Raw genomic sequence first — 23,887 nt, forward strand, 5'->3', positions numbered from 1 at the left:
CACCTTCGGCCACCCATCTTCAATGGACTTAGCGCTCAATAAATATTTGTTCGCTGCGTATTCACTAAAACCTAAGTCTCAGCACACAAGCACGTGCTTTCGGCACGGCCTCACCTGCCTTCAACAGAATACTGAACCTCTACCTAGCACAGTGGTGGAGCTATCAAGAAGAGGTCAGTCTGCCTTGAGTGCATAAAGATAACACTCAGTGCGTAGTGTCTGCTGAAAGTAGTTAAACTTTTAAGCCAAAGGAGAATGATTCCGCACTTCAGAAATCCAGCAAACTTAGTTAATCCAGCAAATTTACCAGGAGGACACCTGACGGAGGCCAAGGTCTAGTGCGTGGATGTGCACGTGGGGCATTTTACAACGCTTTGATGCAGACACGAGGGGCCACCGTGAGATTATCGGCCCCCAGGGCACGTGCCTCACCCAAGACATGGCAGACAGTCTGCGCTGGAATCTCTGCTCAGTGTCTCCCTTGCTGTGGGATTGTGGACGCGCCATTTAACCAGCGTAATCCTCAGTCCTCATCTGTGAAATGAGCTCATTCTAAACCAGCACCTGCCTTTGCCAGGAGGATTCAATGGATTCTCGCCTGTAGAGCATTTAGGGGAAGCACACGTTGAGAGACGGTGACGTTTGCTGTGACCACACTCTTTTCTGGAAGACCCACCATCTGTGCACTGAATTAGAAAAGCAGAAACCCCTGCTTCCGGAAGGGACTGTTTTGTGGGCGTGTCCTGCTCCAGGACAGCCAGAGGGGCAGAGAATTCTACAAAGGGTCAAGGTTAAAAATTATTCAGTCTACGCCTCTTGGCGAGCAGTGGGAGACAGAGGTAGGAGGGGTGTTCATTTTTAAAGTAGTTCATTTAAAAGGAATAGTCATAAAATACAACGTATTTCTACCTAAATTTTTGTTTTTTAACTAAATATTTAAACATTTTGAAAATGAAATCTTCATGGTCCGAAGCCTGTCACAAAGACAGATTCACTTTTCTTTTTTTGTAACTAGGACGTTGTCTGGAATTCTAAGTGATGCTCTAAGAATTTTCAGAGTCTGCGGGCAGCGTGAGATCACAGAGCAGGAAGGGCAGGGAGAACAGCCTGGGCTGACCTTCGTGCAGTGGCACTCAGGGCATTTAATATTCCACAGACTCCCCAGGTCTCAGTTCCTCCTTGGGCTCGGTTTTTGTAATCCAGTGACCCAGGTCACCACGAGTAACCTGGGCCTCCCTTTCTATTTTAAGAAGCACAAAGTCCTCAGGTCACGGGGCGTTGCCTCATCTGAGTGTGTGGGGGAGAGTCACGTCAGGGGACCCTGCCCTCTCCAGCCCAGCTGAGGATTTATTTGAAACAAATTGGGTGCTTTTGCCTGAGCAAGCTGCTCCTTTGTGTTCTGAATGAATCAGATCCAGATCCACGGAGACACACAAATGCCGTGAAATGTGCGGCTTAGTCCCATGGGCAATACCGCGAAGCCATGCCTCCTCTCGGGCAGAGCTCACAGGCAGGGACCTTCTCCTCTGTCCCCTCGGTCCACCCTCAGCCGGATGCAGACAAATGTTTATGCAACCGAATCAAACGTTAGTAAAAAACACAGGGGCCCCGAGACCTGTTTTCTGTGCTGCTTTGCTACTTGCCAGTTGTGGACACTTGGGCAAGTTTCTTAGCCTCCCCGGGTTGAAGTTGTTTGTCGCTCATTTACAGAACAAAAGAATTATTAATGTGGTAGCTAAAGGGGCAACATCCTCTAGCTTTTAAAGTTGCCACCACCACGCTCTGCGGGCTCCCAGTTCTGTGAGGAGAGGCATGGCCATCGGTTATCAAGGTCCCGAGTTCTTCACATCCCTGATCACAGTTCATTCTCACATTGCTGAGAGCGAAGCCTGGTACTGCGATCCCACTTCACAGATGATTAGAATGAGGCTTTTGCTGAGATTAACTTCTCCACCCCGGGCAGCCTGACTGCAGACGTTCCCTGCTCAATCCCACGCTGGTTGTCATTTCTATTATTTATTACTTATTTTTCCATCATGAGGAAAGCTCAGAGAAGGGGGGACTGCTGGCTTCTTGCGGCTCCTATGAGATGTCAGAGCAGTGTAAAAATGGAGCCCCCAACTGGGTCCTGTGTCCTGGGTCGGGGGGTGGTTGAGGGTGAGGCCCAGAGAGCAGACTGCAGCCCCAGCTGCTACAGAGGCATCAGCCCTCCGCGCCCCTGGCGGGGGGAACCTATGTATGCAAGGCCCTCGGGGGGCATCTGGGTCCCAGGGTCAGGAGACCCCCGTGGGGCTCAGGGACCAAGGAGCCTGGCTTCTCTCCAAGCTGGAGTTTCAGAATCAGAAAGCCTCCCGACTCCTAGACATCCGGTCCCACACACGCCTGCTCTGCGTCCTGGTCCAGGCTCTAGAAAGACATCAGATTAGACAACTAAGAACCTGGCTTCAAGTCTGCACTCCGTGGCTGGTTTCAGTGAAAAAGAAGGATGCACTCTGGGTGGGCGATGGGCCGGCAGAGGGAGAACCTGTTCTGGAACTTTACTTGGCACCTGCCTGTGCTTTGCAGAACTGCAGGCCCCTAGGGCTTCCAAGAGGCCAATCAGAAGGCGGGAGGCTGCTGATCCGTCTACCTGTATGGCTACGTGCCACAGGCGCCAATGCTGTACGGCCACGTGGGGCTGGCTGCCGGATAGCTCATTAGACCCAGAGAAGTGGTATATCCAAGGAGACAACTGCCCCTGCCCTGCCTGGTCCACAGGCGTTGGTGAGATGATCAAATCAAATTGTAATGATGAAGGCGAAGCTTAACTGGAGGCTGAGGCCCCTGTCTGCCACCGTGCTCTGCAAGCATCAGCCCACCAGAGGAGCCCCATCACTTTGACATTAGTGTAAAGTACGACTTTCCCTACAATTATGATCACAGACTCTATGTTCTTATAAAACTGAAGAGCACGATATTTTATATGGTAAACTAGCTCATCATGACAGGACCACGTGGACCGATTAGGGGTCACATCACGACCCTTGAAACATTCATATTTCATGGACCCGTTTGGACCCCTTCAAAATAGTGTTTCAGGTGGTTCCGTTACAGGAAAAGTAAGAGAATGCACATTTATTAGTAGTTTTAGAACAGCAAATTACTTTTCAACGGTACTTCTTTCCCTGAAAAAAAGTCAGTCCCCCTCCCCACCCCACGGACATTCGCTAAAAGGCCCATCTCGGGGGGCCAGGGCAGGAGGCCAGAGTTGAGTCGTGCCACATTGCCTGTGGTTGTGAATAGTCAGCAAGCCCTGTCCTTCCTTAAGAAGATTTCCACTGAACACACAGGCAGCTTCTTTACTTTCTACCTTCAGACGTAGTAAGAGAGCAAAGCTCTTCATCTCCCAGACTGTGAACTGTAGTTCCACTTACCTGATTTTCCCGTGTCTTAAATGGTTCCTCAAAGACCATTTACGATATAAGGATTAAGATAGTTTGTCCTCTAAAGAAGGCAAGCTCTGCTCCAATGCTGAGATGAGTAAACACAGTCTTCCCCAGCTACAGAATCTTTTGTACTGATACAGGATGTGAGGGCAAATTTGTTACCCTCATCTGTTTCCTCTTTGTTACTCAACCCTATTATCAAAATCTGATATAAAATTCAAACTTCCAAAGAACATTAATGATTTTAGCTTCAAAGAATTTAGAACAGTTTTGCTGTGGGTAATCATATTTTTAATATGTTCAGTTTCACACTAAGTTGATTTATTAGAGTAATTTTGACTTCAGTAGGATTTGGCGGAGGGAGGTTATGGAGAACTGACCTTTCAAAGAATGAACACAGTTTTGTGACTAAGAATGGATTTCACATGGAATTAGTGACTGCTTTTTGAATGTCTGTCTTAACTGTTCAGTTGTGATCTCTGTGGGGGCAGGTACCTGGCTTAGCAAGGCATTAATCACATCACAGGTATTCAGTGCATGTTTCTTGAATGAAAAATGTTATTTCTAAGACAGATTGTTAAAAAGTAATGGGTAAGAAGATGGTTAATCTCTGCTAGTTTCATAAAGGATGTATCCTCCTGTCCAAAGAGCTGCTGCTTTGTAAATTACACTAAGAGAATTCTGCTTCTTTTGGCTCTGGTTCCATCGAGACGTGAAAGGTGATTATTTCAGAATTCGGTCAGTGCTCTGTCAAGCCCCAAAGATTCTCAAAGTGATTTTCCGGGAGAATATCCTACTGGCGAAGTAGGTCGAATCCATCTGGTGTCTTTTAAAATATTCCAGGTCACCCACTGTCCTCTCATGAGGCCATGAACTCGTTCCACCCACCTGTTCTTAGAAGGCAACCCATCACCTGTGCTGCGCACCTGCCCTGCTGTGCGCAACCCATCACCTGTGCTGTGCACCTAACCATCAGGGTATGCCTGCAAGCCATAGAGCTGGAACCCATTTCTTAGCCTCTGGCTGGGCAGGAGTCTGCTGATGGGTGATACACTCCCACCTGACCATCTACACCTGTGTCGGGGACACTGCAGCAACTAAGCAGAGGGTTGGTTGATGGGGTTTTTAGAAATTACCACAATATGACATTTCTCTTTTGATTGAATTCACCACAATCTTTTTAAAGCAAAAATATATTTAACCTTCTTAGAATGAGGCTGTAGGGCTATAATTTTAATCTTTCCTTGATATTCTTCCTTCCTAATCTTTTCCCTACAAAAAACCCATCTTGGGGCTTCCCTGGTGGCGCAGTGGTTGAAAGTCCGCCTGCCGATGCAGGGGACGCGGGTTCATGCCCCGGTCTGGGAAGATCCCACATACCGCGGAGAGGCTGGGCCCGTGAGCCATGGCCGCTGAGCCTGCGCGTCCGGAGCCTGTGCTCCTCAACGGGAGAGGCCCGCGTACCGCAAAAAAATATATTAAAAAATATAAATAAATAAAATAAAATAAAATCCATCTTGGAAACTCAAAAATGAATATCAGCATTTCTACTCACCATTGGCTTTAAGTTATATGGGCAGTTGAGGGTCCAGAGGACCAGGTCATACACCCCTAGGTCTCTCCTTTTGCTTCCAACACCTGGTCTAGGAAAAAAAAGTTCTGAATCTCTCTGTGCCTGGAAGTCTTCATTCATAGAGTGGAATAAAAATGCATGGTCTCTCCTGAGGTGAATGAGATCATAGGTACCAAAGTGCTTCGAGCAACTCAAAGGGAAGGTGCGTAACCCAAACCTTTATTACCTAAGAGATTGAGACCAGGTCAGAAGGGTCCATAGACTCACAATCATTCTACTGCTTTGAACACTACAAGGACTGGAGAGCTTTCTTTTTCGTCTTCCCCACCCTCATGGGAAGAATCCTTTTTCAAGGGTACATCAGTTATGAAGAACATAGTGTCATGAGATACAAAAGCTGTCACAGAATGACAGTCAAACAGGCCTGCACTTTACCTGCCGATCACCCAGACAAGCCAGCCAGTTACTGCTCGGGGAGCTGGCGTACAACAGAGTAGACGTAACCACCAAACGTGGGTACAGAATTCAGAATAAAATTCCATCCCTTGGGGCATATTCCATGGGCTTTTTCTGCTCCTTCTTCCACTGCTTTCTGGCCTTCTGGAAGAAGGCGATGATGACCGCGGTGACTATGTTTAGAAGAATGACGAGCAGGGTGAGCCAGAATGAGTATCCGTAACTGTGGGAGGTTCCTTGGTGAGTGACTGCTGGATAAAGTGGGTAGAGCCTCTGGGCCAGCTCCTCTGAGAGATGATTGGATTGTGTGTTCCCCACAAAGAGCACCATGCTTATGAATATGAAGGATGCTGAAAGGAAGAAATAGTTTCATAGATAACATGGTGATACATTTTTTAATGTCACTGTTTTCCTTTATCACACGTACTCTATGGGTATTCACTGAATATCTACACTGGGACTTACTCTCTTTTAAGCATTAGGGGGAATGTAAAAGAAATGAAAGGCACAAGCTGGATTCTAGGCTCCAAATGCTAAAGACGGTGCAGGGCAGTTGTGGACAGGGACAAACATTCAGCTCAAGCCCTTTCAGAAGGAGCTGCTCTGCCCACTTCCCTGGGCAATGAACCTAGCAGGTGTACTGAATGAGGGATGAATAAATGCTTGAACACGGAGGTCAACGGGGAAACTATCTAGAGAGACCAGCGGGATGGCAAGGCTGAGGAAGGACAAATGGAAAAGGCGGCCCAAACAGAGACTCGTGGTGGTTGATGAACTCAGAGCATCCGGGTCTGTGAGGCACAAGCTCATCTGATGGGAAGAGGTGCTGAGGGTCCTGAGCACAGGATACAGAGGATGAGCCCACTTGGAGAGCTCTGAATGCCGGCTCCGGAGCTGGGATTTCATTCTACACACAATAGAGCACAGCATTTAACCAGGAAGGATCTCTTTACTAAACTCATTTTAGAAGAGCATTTTAGTAGTGTATATATGTCCATGACACTACCAAACGTAAAATAGATAGCTAGTGGGAAGCAGCCGCATGGCACAGGGAGATCAGCTCGGTGCTTTGTGACCACCTAGAGGGGTGGGATAGGGACGGGGGGAGGGAGGGAAATGCAAGAGGGAAGAGATATGGGAACATATGTATATGTATAGCTGATTCACTTTGTTATAAAGCAGAAACTAACACACCATTGTAAAGCAATTATACTCCAATAAAGATGTTTAAGAAAGTAATAATAATACCTACCTGGAAGCGTTGTTGTAAGAATTAAATGAATTCATATATATATATATAAAAAAGAGCATTTAAAATTTTTTTTTCTTTTTTTTTTTTTTTTGCATTTAAAATTTTTAGCTTCCCTTTTTTATTCTTCACAATGTCCTTCACTAGAGCACATTTTGACTTTGGAAAGCTCCTTTGGCCTAGTTAAGGAACATAGTTCTGGAGTCAGAGACAGCAGGGTTCAAGGGCTCCAGCTACTGGCGTTGGGAGATGAGTTTAGCGTCTCTGAACCTCATCCCTCATTTTCCAAAGTGGGCGAGCTAGAGACACAAAGTAGATTCATGGCTGCTTAGGACTGGGGATGGCCTGGGGGGAGGAGTTTCCTTTTGAGACCATGAAAATATTCTAAAATCAACTGTGGTGATGGTCGCACAGGTCTGTGAATATACTAAAACCACTGAATGGCACAGGTTAAATGCGTGAACTGTATGGTATGTGAGTCATATCTCAATTAAGCCGTTTAAAAAGGCGGGAGAAGGAAGGTCAGGGCGCAGACATTCCAGACGCGTGATGCTGCCGGCGAACCGTCCAGCGGGGCGGGGCCTGAGCATGCCGGGTCCGGGAATCCCCAGGACGGAGGTCCTTTGGGACACAGTCTGCGTGACTCGTCATCTGCTGACATTTACCCAGAACTAGAAGGACATTTTGGCATCAAACTTGTCCTGATCGTAACCCACACCCAGGGAACGGCCCTCCAGAGGCCCTAATGAGAGGGCTTCTGCGTGAGGACTTCTCACTCTCCGTGATGACGGTCTTTCATCCTCAACCTAATGGTTTTATTTCTTAATAATAAAAGGAGTGAGTACATACAAACCCCCTCCTCTCTGCGCTATGCGTCTCACACCCCTTAATTATCCTTCATCGTGCTCTTGGGAAGTTTCTAATGAAAGCTTAGTCATAAAGGGGTAGGATGGAAATGGGTTAAATGCTTTTTCCTGAAGTAGATGCTTTGATTTGAATTGGGAGGGGCCGCCATGGACACAGATGCTGACCTGAGCCCCCTGAGAAAGGGCACGCGTCTCACAGCCTGTCGTCCGGCTTCTGGGACAGAAGAGCTATTGGACCTGGAGGGAGCCCCTGGTAGAAGGAGGAGGCCCTGAAGGCTCGGGACGCTGGCTTCCCACCCCAGCCTGTCCCCACTGGGCCGTGGGACCTGCTGGGTTACTCTCTGCTCTCGGTTCCTCGACTGAGGTTCAAATGTGTTGGGACACACCGTCTGCAAGATTCTCTCCGGCTCCATCATCTCTCAGACTACAGTTCTATCCCCTGGGGTCAAGGTTGCGCCATGCCAGGCTGGGGTCAGAGGGCACAGTGGCCCGGGAGGTGATGCTGGTATTTTTCTCCTCAAAGCAGAATCCCAGGGCTTCCCTGGTGGCACAGTGGTTAAGAATCCACCTGCCAATGCAGGGGACACGGTTCGAGCCCTGGCCTGGGAAGATCCCACATGCTGTGGAGCAACTAAGCCCATGCGCCACAACTACTGAGCCTGCGCTCTAGAGCCCGTGAGCCACAACTACTGAAGCCTGTGCTCCTAGAGCCCACATGCCACAACTACTGAGCCTGTGCGCCACAACTACTGAAGCCCGTGCACCACAACTACTGAAGCCCGTGTGCCTAGAGCCCGTGCTCTGCAACAAGAGAAGCCTGTGTACCTCAACGAAGAGTAGCCCCTGCTCGCCGCAACTAGAGAAAGCCTGCGCGCAGCAACAAAGACCAACGTAGCCAAAAATAAATAAATAAATTTTTCAAAAAAGGAGAACCCCCTCCCGATCCTTCAGCAACAAACTAGCAAATCACTCCCCCTTCTTCCCTGCAGCCAAGGAGAGGGTGTCCAAGCCCAGCCTGCAGAGGGGTGTGTGGCCCTTCCCTCTGCCTCCAGGACCCCTGAGGGCAGCCTGACCCCTGCCCTCTCCCCACGGTGATCCAAGCCAAGGACACAGTGATGGCATCTCTGTGGCCAAAACCCCCTGAAGGCTGAGCCTCCCATGAACTGAGTTTTCACTGAGTTCTCCGACCAAACTCGGGGCCCAAGTCTGCCCTATCGAAGCCGGAGGCTGTGAGGGCCTTCAGAGGCAAAGCCAAAGGCTGAACAGAGAGGCAAAGGCAAAGTCTCCGAGTGTGTTTCTGCCCAGCTCACAGCCCCTCTGTGTGTCAGAACTTGCCCCAAGCCTGGGAGGGAACGTGGCCAGAGTTTGCTGCCTGGCAAACAATTCTTTGTTGTTAGAAGCAGGTGGGGATGGCGGTGAGGGAGGCTGCAGGCCCCATTTTCCATGTTTTCCTCCACAAACGTGCCCTGTGCGAAGCCAGCTTAGACTCAGCCATGGAGAAAGAGGCTGAAAGCCCGGGGCTCCCTCCTGCCGAGATGAAGGGATGTGCTCCGAGCCCTGCAGGTGCAGACAGAGGAATGGGGGCCGGCTTTGTCCCACTGGGCCCACGTCGGACCTCCCCGTCTGGTTCGAGAGCCCGACGTTCCTCTCAGATCCATCCTCCCCAGCTCCCAGCTGGTCAGTTCTCTGCCAAGGGGCTCAGTCAGTGAATTCAACCCTGCCGGCCATGGAGCTTTGCTCCAGAAATGGAGAAGGGCAATTCCAGTGAGAGTCCGATTTGGGGGAAAAGTTGTCTTTTCTCCTGGGGTTGCTGCATCGGTGGTGGGCCAAGAAGGGCTGGCAGCCCACTTGCCTTTAAGAGGACCAGCCCAGCTGCTTAATGATAGAGGGGACACTGGAGGAGAACAGAGTTCTGACGGTGCTGGCTGAGACCCTGGATCCAGCCGTACCTGAAGCTTCTTGATCATATGAGCAAGAATTAAAATAATCTATGTTTTACCCTGGCAATGAGTGCCAATGAGTCTTTCCTTTGCGTTGGTTGACGGAGGTGAACGAGCCTCCTAGAAACAGCGTGGGGCAAGGAACCCTGGCATCCGGACGAGGATCTCTGAGTTTAGAGCCAATTCCCTCAGCTCCACTGTGAGCCAGGAAGCAGGAATACTCATTCCGAGGGACTGTCGTGCCTGGCCCACAGCAGATGCCCTTTACATTGGGGCGTTTGTTTGTTTTTACCACCGGGTAATAAAATCATAGAAAGAAAGGAAAGGGCTGGTCATGTGTGGATGTGGCTGCACCAGCCTGACACCAAGCGCTCAGAGCTGAGGGGGGAGCGTGCGACGTGGCCGCGGTGCAGGCTTGCCCAGGGCAGCCCAAGTTTCCACCCTTGCGGTGCACGATAGTTATGAGCTGCGCTTGCTGGAGCAGTGAGTTGCGTGGCTCTCCCTTGTATCCCTGCTGGGCTGGGACTGGCTCACACATCTCCTCAACCATTAGCTTGAAAAAGGCCGCAGTGGAAGTGTTTACACACTCGCACCAGCCAGGGCGGCAGTCAGGGCTTCCCTCCCCCAAGAGCCGGGTGCTCGTTCTCAGCACAGCACTGCTGGGAGCCCCAGCACAGGGGCCCCTCCAGCCACCTGCAGCGGCCAGTGTGAGGATGGCCTCTCAGCAGGAGGACAGGGGAAAGCTGCTGCCCAGAGCCCCTCCTCTGAGGCTTCCTTACAGCCTAATATCCAGGGCACCTTTCTTTGTCCCTGAACGTTCCTGGTCTGTGTTAAAAATATACCACCGGGCTTCCTTGGTGGCGCAGTGGTTAAGAATCCACCACTGCAGGGGACACGGGTTCGAGCCCTGGTCCAGGAAGATCCCACATGCCGCAGAGCAACTAAGCCCATATTCCACAACTACTGAGCCTATGCTCTAGAGCTCGTGAGCCACAACTACTGAGCCCACGAGCCATAACTACTGAAGCCCATGCGCCTGGAGCCCATGCTCTGCAACGAGAGAAGCCACTGCAATGAGAAGCCCGCGCACCGCGACAAAGAGTAGCCACAGCTCACTGCAACTAGCCCGCGCACAGCAACGAAGACCCAACGCAGCCAAAAATAAAATGAAAAAAAAATTTATAAAAATAAATAAAGTAACCTATTTTTTAAAAAATGCACCACCTGTGGCTTACACGCGAGCACCTCCAGAGCCGTCCGGTTAGTAGGATGGGCTGCTTCTGATTCGATCTCGAGATCAGGTTCTCGTGGAGGGAGGGAAAGACCAGGAGAAACCCGGCTGCCTGGCAGGGGCAACGAGGCTCCCATGTGACCACGTCCCTGGGCAGACACAGTGGCCACAGAGTCCATGAGACCCAGAGAAAGTCCAAAACACTGTGACTCAAGCTGGGCTCCACTTCCCATCCCTCACCCCAATACCTTTCCCAGCAAACAAGTAACACAACCTAGCAACACTGCCCAGCAACATCCGGGACTCACAGGTTGCCCACAAGAAGGGCATTGGCCCCAGATCCTCCAAAATGACATTCTTGGTGGCCCTCTGTGCCACGATCAGGTTTAGATTTTGTCAAGTTGACTGCTGTTCTACGAGGGCAAGAAGGAGACTAAATAACACACGTGCATGTGTGTGCATGTGTGTTCACGTGTTGACTTCCACACATCACGTGGAGCCTAATGTGGAGTCAAGCACGCCACAGGAGCCCAGTGAATGTTTTGTTGATGCATGTGTTTTTTTTGTTCAACTCCTTACACCAGATACTCCAAAGCAAAGCCTCGGTATGTCATATATTTTAACACCTAACACGCCTTCCTCACCTCACTCTGGTCTCTTACCTGGGCACCTAAAACAGAATTTTATTTCCAAAGAGACTGAATAAATGCTGTAAGTTTACAAAAGTAAACCTCAGCCCCCAGCACGCAACTCAGCACACAGGGGGCCCTCTTAACGCCCATGGCTCGACCGTGACCGTGTGTGTCCACGAGTGTGAGAGGGAAGCAGGGGGACAGAGGCAGAGAGCACGTCCTCTCACCGATACTCACCGCTGAGTCCGTTCCAGGTGTACACCCCCATCGGTCCCAAGAACGTCTGATAGGGGTTGCTGAAGCTGTTGTAGAAGGTGAACACAGAGCTCAACAGCGAAGTGAACAAACTAAGGACCAGGAACAGGATGACCACCAAGTGCAGAGTCTTTGGGGAAGAACTGCTCAATGTTCCTAAAACTAAAGCAATGTTTGGTAAGTACGCAGCACCAAATGCAAAGACCAGCTCTGGACCGGAGGGCAGGCCCACCCTCACACACCCCATGCTGCCTCCTTCCCCATTCTACCCTCTGAGGCACTGGGGTTAGAAACTGTCAGCCTTTTCATAAAATTTGCATATTTCTTAAGCGCAGGGGAGCTCCAGACGTGGATATGCACTTGCGTAAAATGAAACGCAGGTGCCCTGGGCCGTTTGCCACCAGTTCCTGCTTTTGCCATTCTCCCCTTTCTAACCACCACCCGCCAGCCTCCCCAGGCATCTGTTTCCTCCGCTCCCTTCTTTGTTTACAAAATGAGCAGACACCAGAGACACGCTCTCCCCACACTTACCTGGAGACCCAGCCATGCGTTTGTAAACATCTCCAAGAGCAGCCAGTGTGTCTCAGGCCCTTAAGAGATTTGCCACCACATTCAATAGAGTGTTTACCTCTCGTTTCAGGCCATTAGGAGATTGCCACCACATTCAATAGAGTGTTTACCGAGAGGTTCTGTGAAAGTCACAGCACGACAGAAGGGAAAAAGTAAATTGGGAAAAAGATTTCAGAGTCTTTAGTAATGTACTAACACCATCATTGGGAATTACAAGGTGTTAGAACCACAATGGGGGTGGGAAGGGAAAAGGAAAAGCTTCCTTCTTTCCATTCCTGATTTTCAGGTCCCCTGGGAGAGGGCAGGAGCCTCTCACATCTTCACCCCCGAGCAGCTTTAAGGAACGGAAACCAGGACGGCCGCGGAAGCCTTCTTGCTCCGCTCTGGATGTGGCACATTTTCAGGAATGGGGCCCTGGGAGCCAGGGGAGACCTGGAGCCTCCTCCTGAAATGTGTCCTGGCAGCAAGGAGCCCTCTCTTTGCAAGGTAGCCTTTTCCATCACTGTGTCTCCTTAGTCATTTAAAGGTTTTTCATTCTGCGTCTCTACAACATTTACCCTGGATCCTAATGCTCCTTTTGGAGCGACGCAGAATCCACTCCCTCCTCTCCTGCCTGGAGACTTTCCCAGTATTTGAAAAGGGATATAAACCCCAATGTGTTCTTCATAAGACGGGATTCCAAAGCCCCCGCCAGCCTGGCCCCGACTCTGCACACATTTAGTCTGACTTTACCTCCCTACCCGTGCTGGCCAGACGGGCTCAACTCTCCCGATAAGATGTGACAATACTTGTGCGGGGTCCATCCTCTCTCCACCTCTGAATACCCACATGTTATTAGTTCAGATGTTTTTCTTTTGAAATCAGCGGTACTTTGCAAGGGAGGTAAATTTCCTGTCATCGGACAGAGGGTGGGCATGAGAGAGCTTTGGCCAGCAAATCTGCCTTCAGACATCTGGACGCTGGGAATCTGGTTGTAAAGACCCTCGTGTGTGAGAGAATTCATCCTGATGGCCACGTCACGTGGCCAAGCCCAGGGCTGGAAGTGTCTCCACACAGAGCAGGAATAGAGGCAGGCAGGAGGGTGTGGCCAGCGGACAAGAAAGGAGTCAGGAAAGACAAGGGGCAGGAGAAAAGAAATGTGGGTATGGTTTCCCGTGAGCACAGCTACAGCCCTTCAAACCCCACAGGAGACCAGAGAGGACAGAAGAGGGAAAAACCAGTTCAGCAACACGGAGGCCATGAGTTCACCACTCAGTGAGACGAGACTGGGTGCAGAGTTCAGTGCACACACGTCCAGTCTGCTCATCCCTAGCAGTGCCCAGCCCTTGTCACTGTTTCTGTTATTAACCCATGGGAAGGGCTAAGTTCTCAGCGCAGTCCCCTTTGCTATGCACTCCAGGTAAGAACTCTGAAAGGCATTGGTTAAACTGAGAATGCTGTCCTCTCTGCTACCCCCTGTTGCCTGCATGGGGATGGGTGGGGCCCGATGGGCCCCCTGCCCTCCGGGAAGCCGTCTGGGCTGGGACAGCTCCAAAGGCCTTGCCCTCAAGCCCGAGGCTCTAGCTCCTTTGCCTGGCTCACCCCGGAGATGCAGTGGTGAGGGCTTGGCATGGCTGTGATGTCTATTTTGCAGCTCGTGGAAGATGACACCAGAATAGGAAAAACAAGAAGCAGGACACACCTGTGCAGAGGTGCAGGGTCAAATACTGCAGATGTTTCAAACTTAGTCACTGCTGGCAAGAACCACTCCCCTTTTTTCCACAATCCCACAGCCTCTGCCTGAGCATGAAGGAGGGAACTCCAGCATTGAATCAGAAGTTTGCCGGGGACTAAATGACCTCTGTCCTTAGCCAATAAGACAAAATTTGGATACTTAACTAGAAAATAAAAATTTCAGCCCGGGAAAAATGTCCTGTGTCCAAAGCACCAAGTTTCCCTGGGGAAATTTTCTTATTAAAAGCTGTAAATGGATGTTCATTTGCAAATGGTGAACATTCCACCTTTTCATAGTAAATTAGAAAGTGACAGTCAGGTTTGGCTTTCTTTTTTTTTTTTTGCGGTACGCGGGCCTCTCACTGCCGTGGCCTCTCCCGTTGCAGAGCACAGGCTCCGGACGCGCAGGCTCAGCGGCCATGGCTCACGGGCCCAGCCGCTCCGCGGCATGTGGGATCTTCCCGGACCGGGGCACGAACCCGTGTCCCCTGCATCGGCAGGCGGACTCTCAACCACTGCGCCACCAGGGAAGCCCTTGGCTTTCTTTTTGACTGTTGGTAACATCTATTAGACATCAGTTCTCAAAAGGGAGTCCATTTGGAGCCTACCGACTCACACTTTTCTATGAATTCATGTGACAATTTATCTTAATTTTAGCAGCCATATTTCCAAATTCTATTTCAGCCTTCTGAATTCCCTGCCACACAGGTATGACAGCTGTATCTCCCCTCCCCTTCCTGGCTCAGAACTCAGACAATGAAAGCTGGGAATTCAGTGAAAGTTGGCAAGAAGGAAATCACAATCAACCTCCACCGCATCTGACAGCTGCTCTCTGCCTACAAAATTAGCAAATACATTCTGTTCTTTTTCCTTCCTTTGAGGGGTCAAGCGACGGAATCGAGAAAGCCACCCCACAATTGAAACTAATCGCTCGGATTCTGGCAGCCCCGGGGAAGGAGGCCACGGCTCCCGCAGCTGGGAGGCCGAAATGTACTGGGTGGTGGGCAGCGCACAAATGGGGGTCATCCGGACATCCGGGCTTCCTGTGCCTGGACATTTATACTCAAGCCCCACTGGCCATCTAGCCCTTCTAGCTCTGGTTTTCAGGAAGTCCTCGGAAATTGAGGGAGAGCTGGTGGCTTTCTTGTGAGGAGGAATGGTCTCCACCCCCTTCTCAAGCACCTGGTCACCAGGGGGCCTGACCCAGTGGAGCTTCTCAGTCCCTGGACCACAGTGTATCCCTGGAAGGGCTCATTAACTCCATGGATCCCAGAGTGTGGCCTAGGAGCTCTCCCAGGACGTCCCAGCTGATGGCTTCAGCCTCTAGGAAATTGACGAGGGGTGTCTCAGAGAGAAGGATGGGGGAAAGCTTTCTCTGCCCTTTTCTGCTGCACCGCCCAGTGTGGTCATGTCTCTGGGGGTAAATGATATGTCACTCCCACCCCGAGGGAAAGTATGGGATGTGTATGGGGTGGGGTGGACAGATAGGAGAAGTAAGAAGGGGCTTTTTGTAAATTCTGGAGATATAAACCTCATTTCTTCAGTTCAGTCAATCTTGCAGTTCATTGATTTTTGCAGCAGACTCACTTTCCTCATTATTTGTAGCTTGAGCCAATAGTACAACTTTGAGTTCCCCCGGAACAAAAGGGGTAGGTAGTGAAAAGAGACTGGTGGGCAGGGGGAGGCACATTTGGGGTGAAACTGCCCCTTGTTCTCATAATGACCTGTCACACACCTTTGTCCTACAGGTAGTGCGGGCTGATGGATTTAACTGATGGGGTCCGGGCCTTTCTCTAGAAAGACTAGGTGGTGAGCAACCCAGCTCTGTGCAGTTCCGCTTGGGATCCAAGCCCCTCACTCACATAATAGCTGCTCAGGAAGGTTTTTCTGCACCAAAATTAAATATCCGGAATCTTTGGAGTAGCAAGGCAACGTGCTCACGGGTGGACACCTGGCACTTTTCATCTGGGTGTTGGACCAGCTGGGATGCCTCTGGATGAGGCTAGTAGAGCTTCTGGTGAGCCTGAGCTGCCCGAACAATCTAGCTACACCACGGAGAGTTTCCTCCCCAGGTTGGACTGATTCTTTTCCTCACCAATTGGCGTATTGTAGGCTGAATTATTTTGGCAAGTTGAACTCAGCCATCATCACTTCATTTCAAAATCTACAGCCCCAAATCGGCACCATGTGATAAATCCTATGTAGAAATATAGCAGAGCTTTGCAATATTCATTACTCTTTGGAGATTTCAGTGTGAACTCATCCTAGCTAAGAAACTGACATGGTTAACTTCTCAGAGGAAAAGGCAATCCACCACAACAGGGCAGGAAAGTGGCATTTATACGATGATTTTATTGTACTGCCAACGGTTGGTTTCTGATTGGAAATAAGCCCGTGTTGTCCTAAAGAACCTGTCTCACTGCGCGTTTGCAGATCTGCTCCTGGGGGACCATGTCCACACACCTGCACCAGCTGAACCACCATCTACATTTGGGTTATGTGACTTTTCCCTCTCCGAGAGGACTGTTTGCAAGTGTTCCCAGTTCAATGACTGCTAAAACCATCAACACTGAAGACCCCCTGGACTCTGAGGTGTCCCTAGCAGATTTGAACACCCGGCAATTGTGCAGCATCTCAGTGCCTGGGAGGTCGTTTATTTTCTACAGCCCCTGGGGTGACTGGAGGCAGTGACTTGAAGTTGGAATGTGGTTCTCTGGGGAAAAGAGGAAAAGTAGGAAAAATAAAAAAGAAAAGGAAAGGAAAGAGTAAAACTAGAGAGCCAGGCAAAGCAAATGCAAATATTCCACCTCCTCTGTAGGCCCACGGGACTGCCTGCCGCCTTCAGATCTATCCTTGACCACAGCTGTCCCTGCCCTCCCAAAGCCACTGTGCTCACGTCACTCCCATGGGGTTCTAGAACCAGGCGCTGACCCACCCGGGCCTCCTTGGTGCTGCTCTGGATGTAGGGAGTCAGGGATCTCATTGAAGCCAGTTATCTCCAATTGGAGCCAACTGGTTCCAAACAGACACTGTATGAAAATCAAAAAATTCACAGGCTGTTTTCTTGTATTTTAAAAAATTTACAAGTGTCTGGAAATTCAGGAAGTTGAACAAGTTTTGGTTTTGCAAATGCTATTCACAGAACTGAAAATGGTAGTGAATCTTTGAAAGTCTTCTTTTCTAGTCGCCGCAAAGAAAATATTCCTCATTTTCCTGAGGACCTGAGGCTGGTACCGGAGGAGATGTGTAACGCTGCTAAAATACTGGGCGAGACGTTGCTTTTGCTAAAGTCTAAAAGGCAAATTTGTAATTTGGAAATATAAGTATGTTGCTCTGGATTTAAGGAAATCATTTCATTAATAAAGTCACAAATTAGAGCTAGAACTTGGAGCTAATGTCAAAAGCTAATGTCCCACCATTATGCACGGAATGAGGGCTAAACATTACATTTGTATAAGGCAGAAAATGATGTATGTTTATAAGGAAAGAGGTAATGACTGCATAATACCTGATAAACCCCTGTGTAGTGAACTGCACGCAACACCCTTCGAAAAAAGTCCATTTAAGGTGGTAAACAAGTTACAAATTTGGTTTTAAATTTAGAAAACATAACGGTATATATTCAAACTTCAAATGCCAAACAAATAGCTAAATTCAACTTATCGTTCTCAAGGAATCTTTGTTTTCCTCCCATTGAGAGTAGGACATTAGTGTGTATGAAATCAGAAAAAAAATTTAGGAATTCCTGTAAAATATTCGATTAATAGACTTAATGGAAATTTAATATCAATTCCAACAGCAATGAGATATTTTGGAGGTAAGACTGCAAATTCAAATCAGTGAAAGAAATGAACTTGAGATATAAGGATAAGAAATTGTCCATATCTTCCACTTTATTTTTTCCTTGCATAGATGCCAGTAATTAAGTTCTGGACAGAGGTTCTTGCTCCAACTAAAAATCCACAGTCAATACAGTTAAAAATGCTGTCGCTACTGGCTGTAGAGCACCACATTGGTGCTCCATATTTTTACTTAACTATTTCCCTATCAATACACTCTGTAGTACTGTTTAAGCATAGCCTCTGCTAGAATGATTTAGACTGTTTTGCTACTAGACACAACCAGAACCGAGGAAGCTGAAATAATGATTCCGTGAATTTTCAAAATTAAAACTATGCTTTCATATCTACAGCCCAGCTAAGTTCACAAGGAAATTACTTTTGAAGGGCTATTTGGCCGAAATACAGGATGGTATGACTCTTCCCCAGTTAATTCAATCTCACTGTATCCGTTCAAATGAGCTATGATTTACCTTCAAAATTTTTGTCTGATTCTGCAAGTCCATGATTCAATTCTTGAATACTCTTCCCACGAAAGAGTCCGTAGGTGATAATCACGCTACCATTCGAAGAAGTCTCACTAATGACAACCGTACTGCGGATCCATTCTTGAGTTGTAAGAATAGAACAAACTACGATTAAAGCCCCCAAGCTTGTGACAAAGCTGGTTAAGAACATCAATCTTTTCGTTGCCGTAGGCATCTTCTCAGGAAAATGAGGATCCTAGGGTAAAAAAACAAAGATCTTTTTATAATATTTCTGGACCTTCTCATTTGGAGTCCAGTATTTAGAAATGGAGTCTAACACTTGCTTGTAAAATATAAAAGCTCTCTCTCCATGAGGAAGGGTCATATTAACGAACATTGGACTATGAACACGGTCATAAAGATTTACAGTAGCTGAACTTTGGTCTGGAGTAAGAGGTTGCTATGGTTACAGCCAACCAGCAGGAACGAGGGGGTAGGCATGGTCTTTCCAAGACTTCCTCAATCACACAATTAATTTATAACTCTTTTTCAAGTGCCTTGGAAGAAAGTTCAGCCTATCACGTCAGGAGAGAACTAGAATTCCTAAATAATGAGGGAGCAGAGGATCCGTACCCCCCAAATGTTGCTGATTCTAGCAGCCGACAACATAGAGTCCCACCTGCCAAGGTTAATGACTTGACCTTAACAAGTGTTCCAAAAGGAAACCCTAAGGAGATGAAGTTCTTGCTAGAGATACTGGAGAGTGGAAAGAGAAAAGTTGACACCTTATTTTTAGACCTTAATAAAGAAGTGCTCCTTTCAAATTTCCTCTTTCAAGTTGGATCACACCTGCACATTATTTAAATTATAACTTGAGAGGTTTCATCTCTCTTTCTCTTTAGTTCTCGGATGGAAGTGGTTCTGAACATTTCTGCTTTAAGCCTTTGTGACTCCATTCTCCCTGTTGAGTGGCGAATAGTTTGTAAATGATCATTTCTGGCCCTCAGAGAAAGTCCCCCGTTTGGCAAGAAGATCATTTCTCGAGATAATAAATAGATGTTCACAGCACATTATGTACACTTCTTTTTATTATATTCTTTACCTGGCTATAAAGTAATATTGTATATGTACATTTTCATGCTGTACTTTTCTTGGATAGCACCTAACTTATTAGTGGAATGAGTTGATAATGTCTGTCTTTCCCACTAGAATAACTAGACTATGGACCAGGAGGTGGACATGTTTGTTTGGGTCACCACTAGACCCAGGGTCTGCCAAAGAGCCTGGCACAGCAGACACTCAGCAAATTTTTGTTGAATGAGTTATCGGGGATATATGTACAAATACTCCACTATGGTGGACATTTATGATGCTCCAAACTTTAAATTATAATTGAAAAAGAACAAGCATGAACATCCTTCTAGATAAACCTGCATCCGTATCTCTGAATAATTCCTTGCTTAGATTTCTAGATGGGAGTCAAAGCATGTAAACGTTTTCTGAAGCTGTTGCTATGCATTGCTAAGTTGCTCATCAGAAAAAGTTGTACCAAGTTAACCACACACCCTTAACACAGTGAATGTGCATCTTTATCTTCACAACGTTGTATATTATGGGGAAAACTAGTTTGTTTCTACTTAAGTCTATTCATTTTAACTACATTTTTAGGGATAGGACAGAATTTCCGTAGTTCTGTCCTTCTAGTCCTTCTTCCAGTCTGAAAATAATTTTATATCATGATACAAGCATTATATATGCTCGTTAGAAAAAATATCAAATGGTACTCACAAAAAAAGGAAGAAAGCAAATATAATTTAAAAATTCATCCTAAAAGAAAAAATTGTGTTCATACTTGGGCAATAACTTTTATACCCATATCCTTATGCCCATACACATTTATATTAAAATCAAGTTCTACTCCATGTTCTATTTCATAATCTTGTTAAAAATCTCAACAGTTTGTCATAGGACTCCCTTTCATGCCAATACATCAGGTTTACCATTGTATGAAGTAATCAGAATTTATTTATACATATCCTTGTCGTGGACATTTTAGTTTTAAGAGTTTTTTATATGGTACATTCTGTGTGTAAGTCCTTTACTAGATATATGTTTTGCGACTATTTTCTCCCAGTCTCTGGCTTATCTTTTCATATTCTTTGTAGTATCTTTTGAAGAGAAAAATTTTCTAATTTGGATGAAGTCTAAGTATCAATTGTTTTCATTTTGTGGATTGTGCTTTAAATGTCATATTTAAGAAATCTTTGCCTAACCCAGGATTGCAAAGGTATTTTTCTCCTATGCGCTCTTCTAGAAGTTTTATCATTTAAATTCCCACATTTATGGTTATTTGCTTATTTTGAGGTTTTTTTCTTAATAGAGTATGAAGTAATGGCTGAGATTCATTCTTATACATGTGGGGATGCAATTGTTGCAGCTTGATTTCTTGAAAAGATTACCCTTTCCCTGATAGATTGTCTTGGCATCTGGCATCTTTGTTGAAAATCAGATGGCCACATTGTATGGGTCTCTTTCTGGATTCTCTATTGCAAAGTCTTTCTTCCCAGCTCTGTGTCAACTCCAGGAACTGTTTGTCACACTGCTTTCCGCCGGCTCTTTTCCTGTGACCTCAGATGCCTTCCTCTCACCCTTATGGACCAGCACGCAACCAAAGATTTGAGGGATCTCCCTGCAGATGTCTAGAGCTTGCCTGGGCAGCCATCTCTCTCCAGGACTCTACACCACCAATTTTAGCCACTTTTGCTTCCCCAAACTCTGATCTCTTTCTCTTCAACTCCAGATGATTACTGGCTCTTCCTGGTTTCTTCTCTTGCACCATTGCCTGTGAATTCCTCCTTGAAAACTCCCTGGTGCAGTGGTCAGTAAAACCTCATTTTTTTCTTTTCTTTCAGGAATTAAAGCCCTATTCTGCCTAATGTCCAGTGTCTAGAAACACTTTTTTTAAAATATATATAATTTTCTGTTTTATTACTGGAGGGCCAATCTGGTCCCTGTTCCTCCATCAGGGTCAGAAGAAGCAGTCAGCTTTTATTCTTGAATGACAGCATGGCTGCTACATTTTCTTCCCCTCAAAATTTTGTGCATATTACTCTGTTGTCTTTTGACATTGAATGTTGCTGTGGAAGAGTCTGAGGTCAGCTTTATTTCTTTTCTCTGTGACTTTCTTATTCTGATAGCATAGTGATAAAAGCCTTTATTCATGAAATGCAGTAGCTTGACCTGAATACATGTTGTATAGATTGTTCTGTATCATCTTTTTTCTCATTCTTAAGTTATTTTTTCAATCTGTTCCCTCAGTTCATGGCAGATACATTTTTTCTGTATCATATTTCTGAATTGTGAGCCCCATTTGCTGAAATCTTACCTTGAGGCACATCAGTCGTTCTTGGGTTGGGTTATCTTTGACCTGCACATCCACCATCTCTCTCTAATTGCTTTGGTCTCTTCACCTTCTTCCTCTGCACTCACCATCACTCTCCTCTGTGGGAATAGCTAGTCTTTTTCTAGCTTATGTATTTAACCTGAAATTGTGTGGTTTGGAGTTTCAGTTTGTTTCTATTGTTTTATTATCTCATTATTCATTTCTTATTTTAATAAATTCTTCTTATTATAAGTCTTTACATAGCATAATACATGCAGAGGAAACTGTTCATTGGATTTTGTTTTCCCAACCCCAGAGGGTTTACTCCGTCTTTCTTTCCTTTGGCTGTATGCTTACATAGTCCCCTTGGCATTTCTTTTTACCTTGCTTATGCTTAACCTGGGCAGTTCTGTCCAACCATTGCTTTGTTCTAATACATTGTGAGTGATTTCCACTGATATTCTTCTTACCTTCTCTGGGCTCACTTTGTCTTTTCTTCACCAAGCTTCAGTTTTTGGCTGGATGACTTTCTTTCACTTTTTCTGCTGAATGCATCCAGGAGGAAAGAATGTACAGAGCTTTGACAAAATACCTAAATCAAGTTGACTTAAGCTCACATACATTTCAGGTAAGGGAAGTCCCATGCATAACCTGGTACAGGGCCTCAAACAAGGTCACCTGTCTTGTTCTCTCTCCTGGTTATGTTTCTTTTGGATCTGCTCCTGAGTTCATGGACTTTCATCCTTGTCCAGAACTTTTATCCTCTCAGCTTTAAGTTATTGCAAAAAATAATTATATGCCTCTACCCCAGAAATCTCTTGACATTTTATTAGCTCTAAAGCTGTCACACACATACCTCTTAGAGTTGGGGGGAGGTGGTCTTGGTTTTGATTCATTTGAGTTTGGGGAGGCAGAATCTGTGATCTTGCTTCAAGTCAAGGACCTTTTCCAACTAGGTTTGGGAATCTCAGAGGGCTTGACACTGGGGACCGTCTTCCACTCTGTTAAGAGTGAAAGATGTCCGGGGACTCCCCCAGGGGCAGGGCTTGCATGAAGTATGGGCTGAGATAGACAGAGCTGGGTGTGGCAGACAAAAGAAAAGTGATGTCAGAGCCTGTGGTATAGAGGCTGCTGTAAATAGAGCACAGTCCGGAACACAAAGACTTCATAGACTGGAGAACAAGACCAAAATCTGGGTTGAAGGTCATGTCAGTGCCTGGGCAGTGGCCCTGGCTCCAGACTTCCCACAATTCCATCATTCCAGCTCTACTGGTGCCATTTTTGACAGATGTGAATTCCCACCTCTAATTCCTTAATATTTTTTCTATATTCATATTTTTACAAATTAATTGGCTATGATACTATCTCCATTAGCCTACTTGTCATAAAAGCTCAGATGATGTACCAATATGAAAATAAATACATGAAAATAAATATGCAACTCATATCTGAAGTTTAAAAATGGCCGTTTTGTACTGTCTACCATATACAATCATCTCTACCTTCCTCCACAACATATCGTTACTAAAGGATTCTTGCTTTGGAAAGTGCTGGTCTAGCTGATAAAGCACTGGGACAAGCCGTTAGCTTTCTTGTTTATTTCTACAATTTAAGGCTGATGATTTCTTCTTTTGTTTGTCATGTGGGTTATTAAAGGTTAACTTTTTTTTTAAATCGCAAGTATACATCTTACAGCACCTAGAACTCTAAAGAATGTAACAGGATTTATTTTACTATTTTTAATTAATTCGTGTACATTTCACTTTTGTTATAAAATGTATGTAGACTGTGTGTACTTTGGGATCATTTTAATAGAGAAACTGCCTAGACGTACTCATAATTTTCCATTAAAGAGGCAATTAAAAATTTTTTTCATTATTAATTTCTTTATTTTTTATAAAAGTATAGTTGATTTACAATGTTGTGTTAATTTCTACTGTACAGCAAAGCGACTCAGTTATATACATATATATTCTTTTTCATATTCTTTTCCATTATGGTTTATTACAGGATATTGAATATAGTTCCCTGTGCTATACAGTAGGACCCTGTTGTTTATCCATCCTATATATAATAGTTTACATCTGCTACTCCCAACTCCCACTCCACCCTTCCCCCACCCCCTCCCCATTGGCAACCACAAGTCTGTTCTCTATGTTTATGAGTCTGTTTCTGTTTTGTAGATAAGTTCATTGTGTGGTATTTTAGGTTCCATATGTAAGTGATATCATATGGTATTTATCTTTCAAATAGGCAATCTTTTAATACATAAAAGCCTTTCTTAACATT

The 23,887-nt window shown here is 46.4% G+C and overlaps 1 protein-coding gene across 1 annotated transcript; it reads right to left on the reverse strand.

Moving 5' to 3' along the window:
- Window positions 1-5,523: 5,523 nt before the first annotated feature.
- Window positions 5,524-18,451, reverse strand: CLRN3 (clarin 3). Its single transcript, XM_060126952.1, has 3 exons — window positions 18,223-18,451; window positions 11,610-11,789; window positions 5,524-5,804 (listed from the first exon to the last, which is right to left on the reverse strand). The coding sequence occupies exons 1-3, from the start codon at window positions 18,449-18,451 to the stop codon at window positions 5,524-5,526; spliced, it is 690 nt and encodes a 229-aa protein (XP_059982935.1).
- Between the last annotated feature and the right edge of the window lie 5,436 nt (window positions 18,452-23,887).

Source organism: Lagenorhynchus albirostris, chromosome 16 (assembly GCF_949774975.1).
Source record: "Lagenorhynchus albirostris chromosome 16, mLagAlb1.1, whole genome shotgun sequence".
NCBI classification, from domain to species: Eukaryota; Metazoa; Chordata; class Mammalia; order Artiodactyla; family Delphinidae; genus Lagenorhynchus; species Lagenorhynchus albirostris.

Coding starts and splice junctions, on each gene's coding strand:
- CLRN3 (XM_060126952.1), bottom strand. CDS start 18,451: ATGCCTACGGCAACGAAAAGATTGATGTTCTTAACCAGCTTTGTCACA. Junction 11,790..18,222: donor ATCAGACAAAAATTTTGAAG/GTAAATCATAGC, acceptor ACATTGCTTTAG/TTTTAGGAACATTGAGCAGT. Junction 5,805..11,609: donor CACCTGGAACGGACTCAGCG/GTGAGTATCGGT, acceptor TCTTCCTTTCAG/CATCCTTCATATTCATAAGC.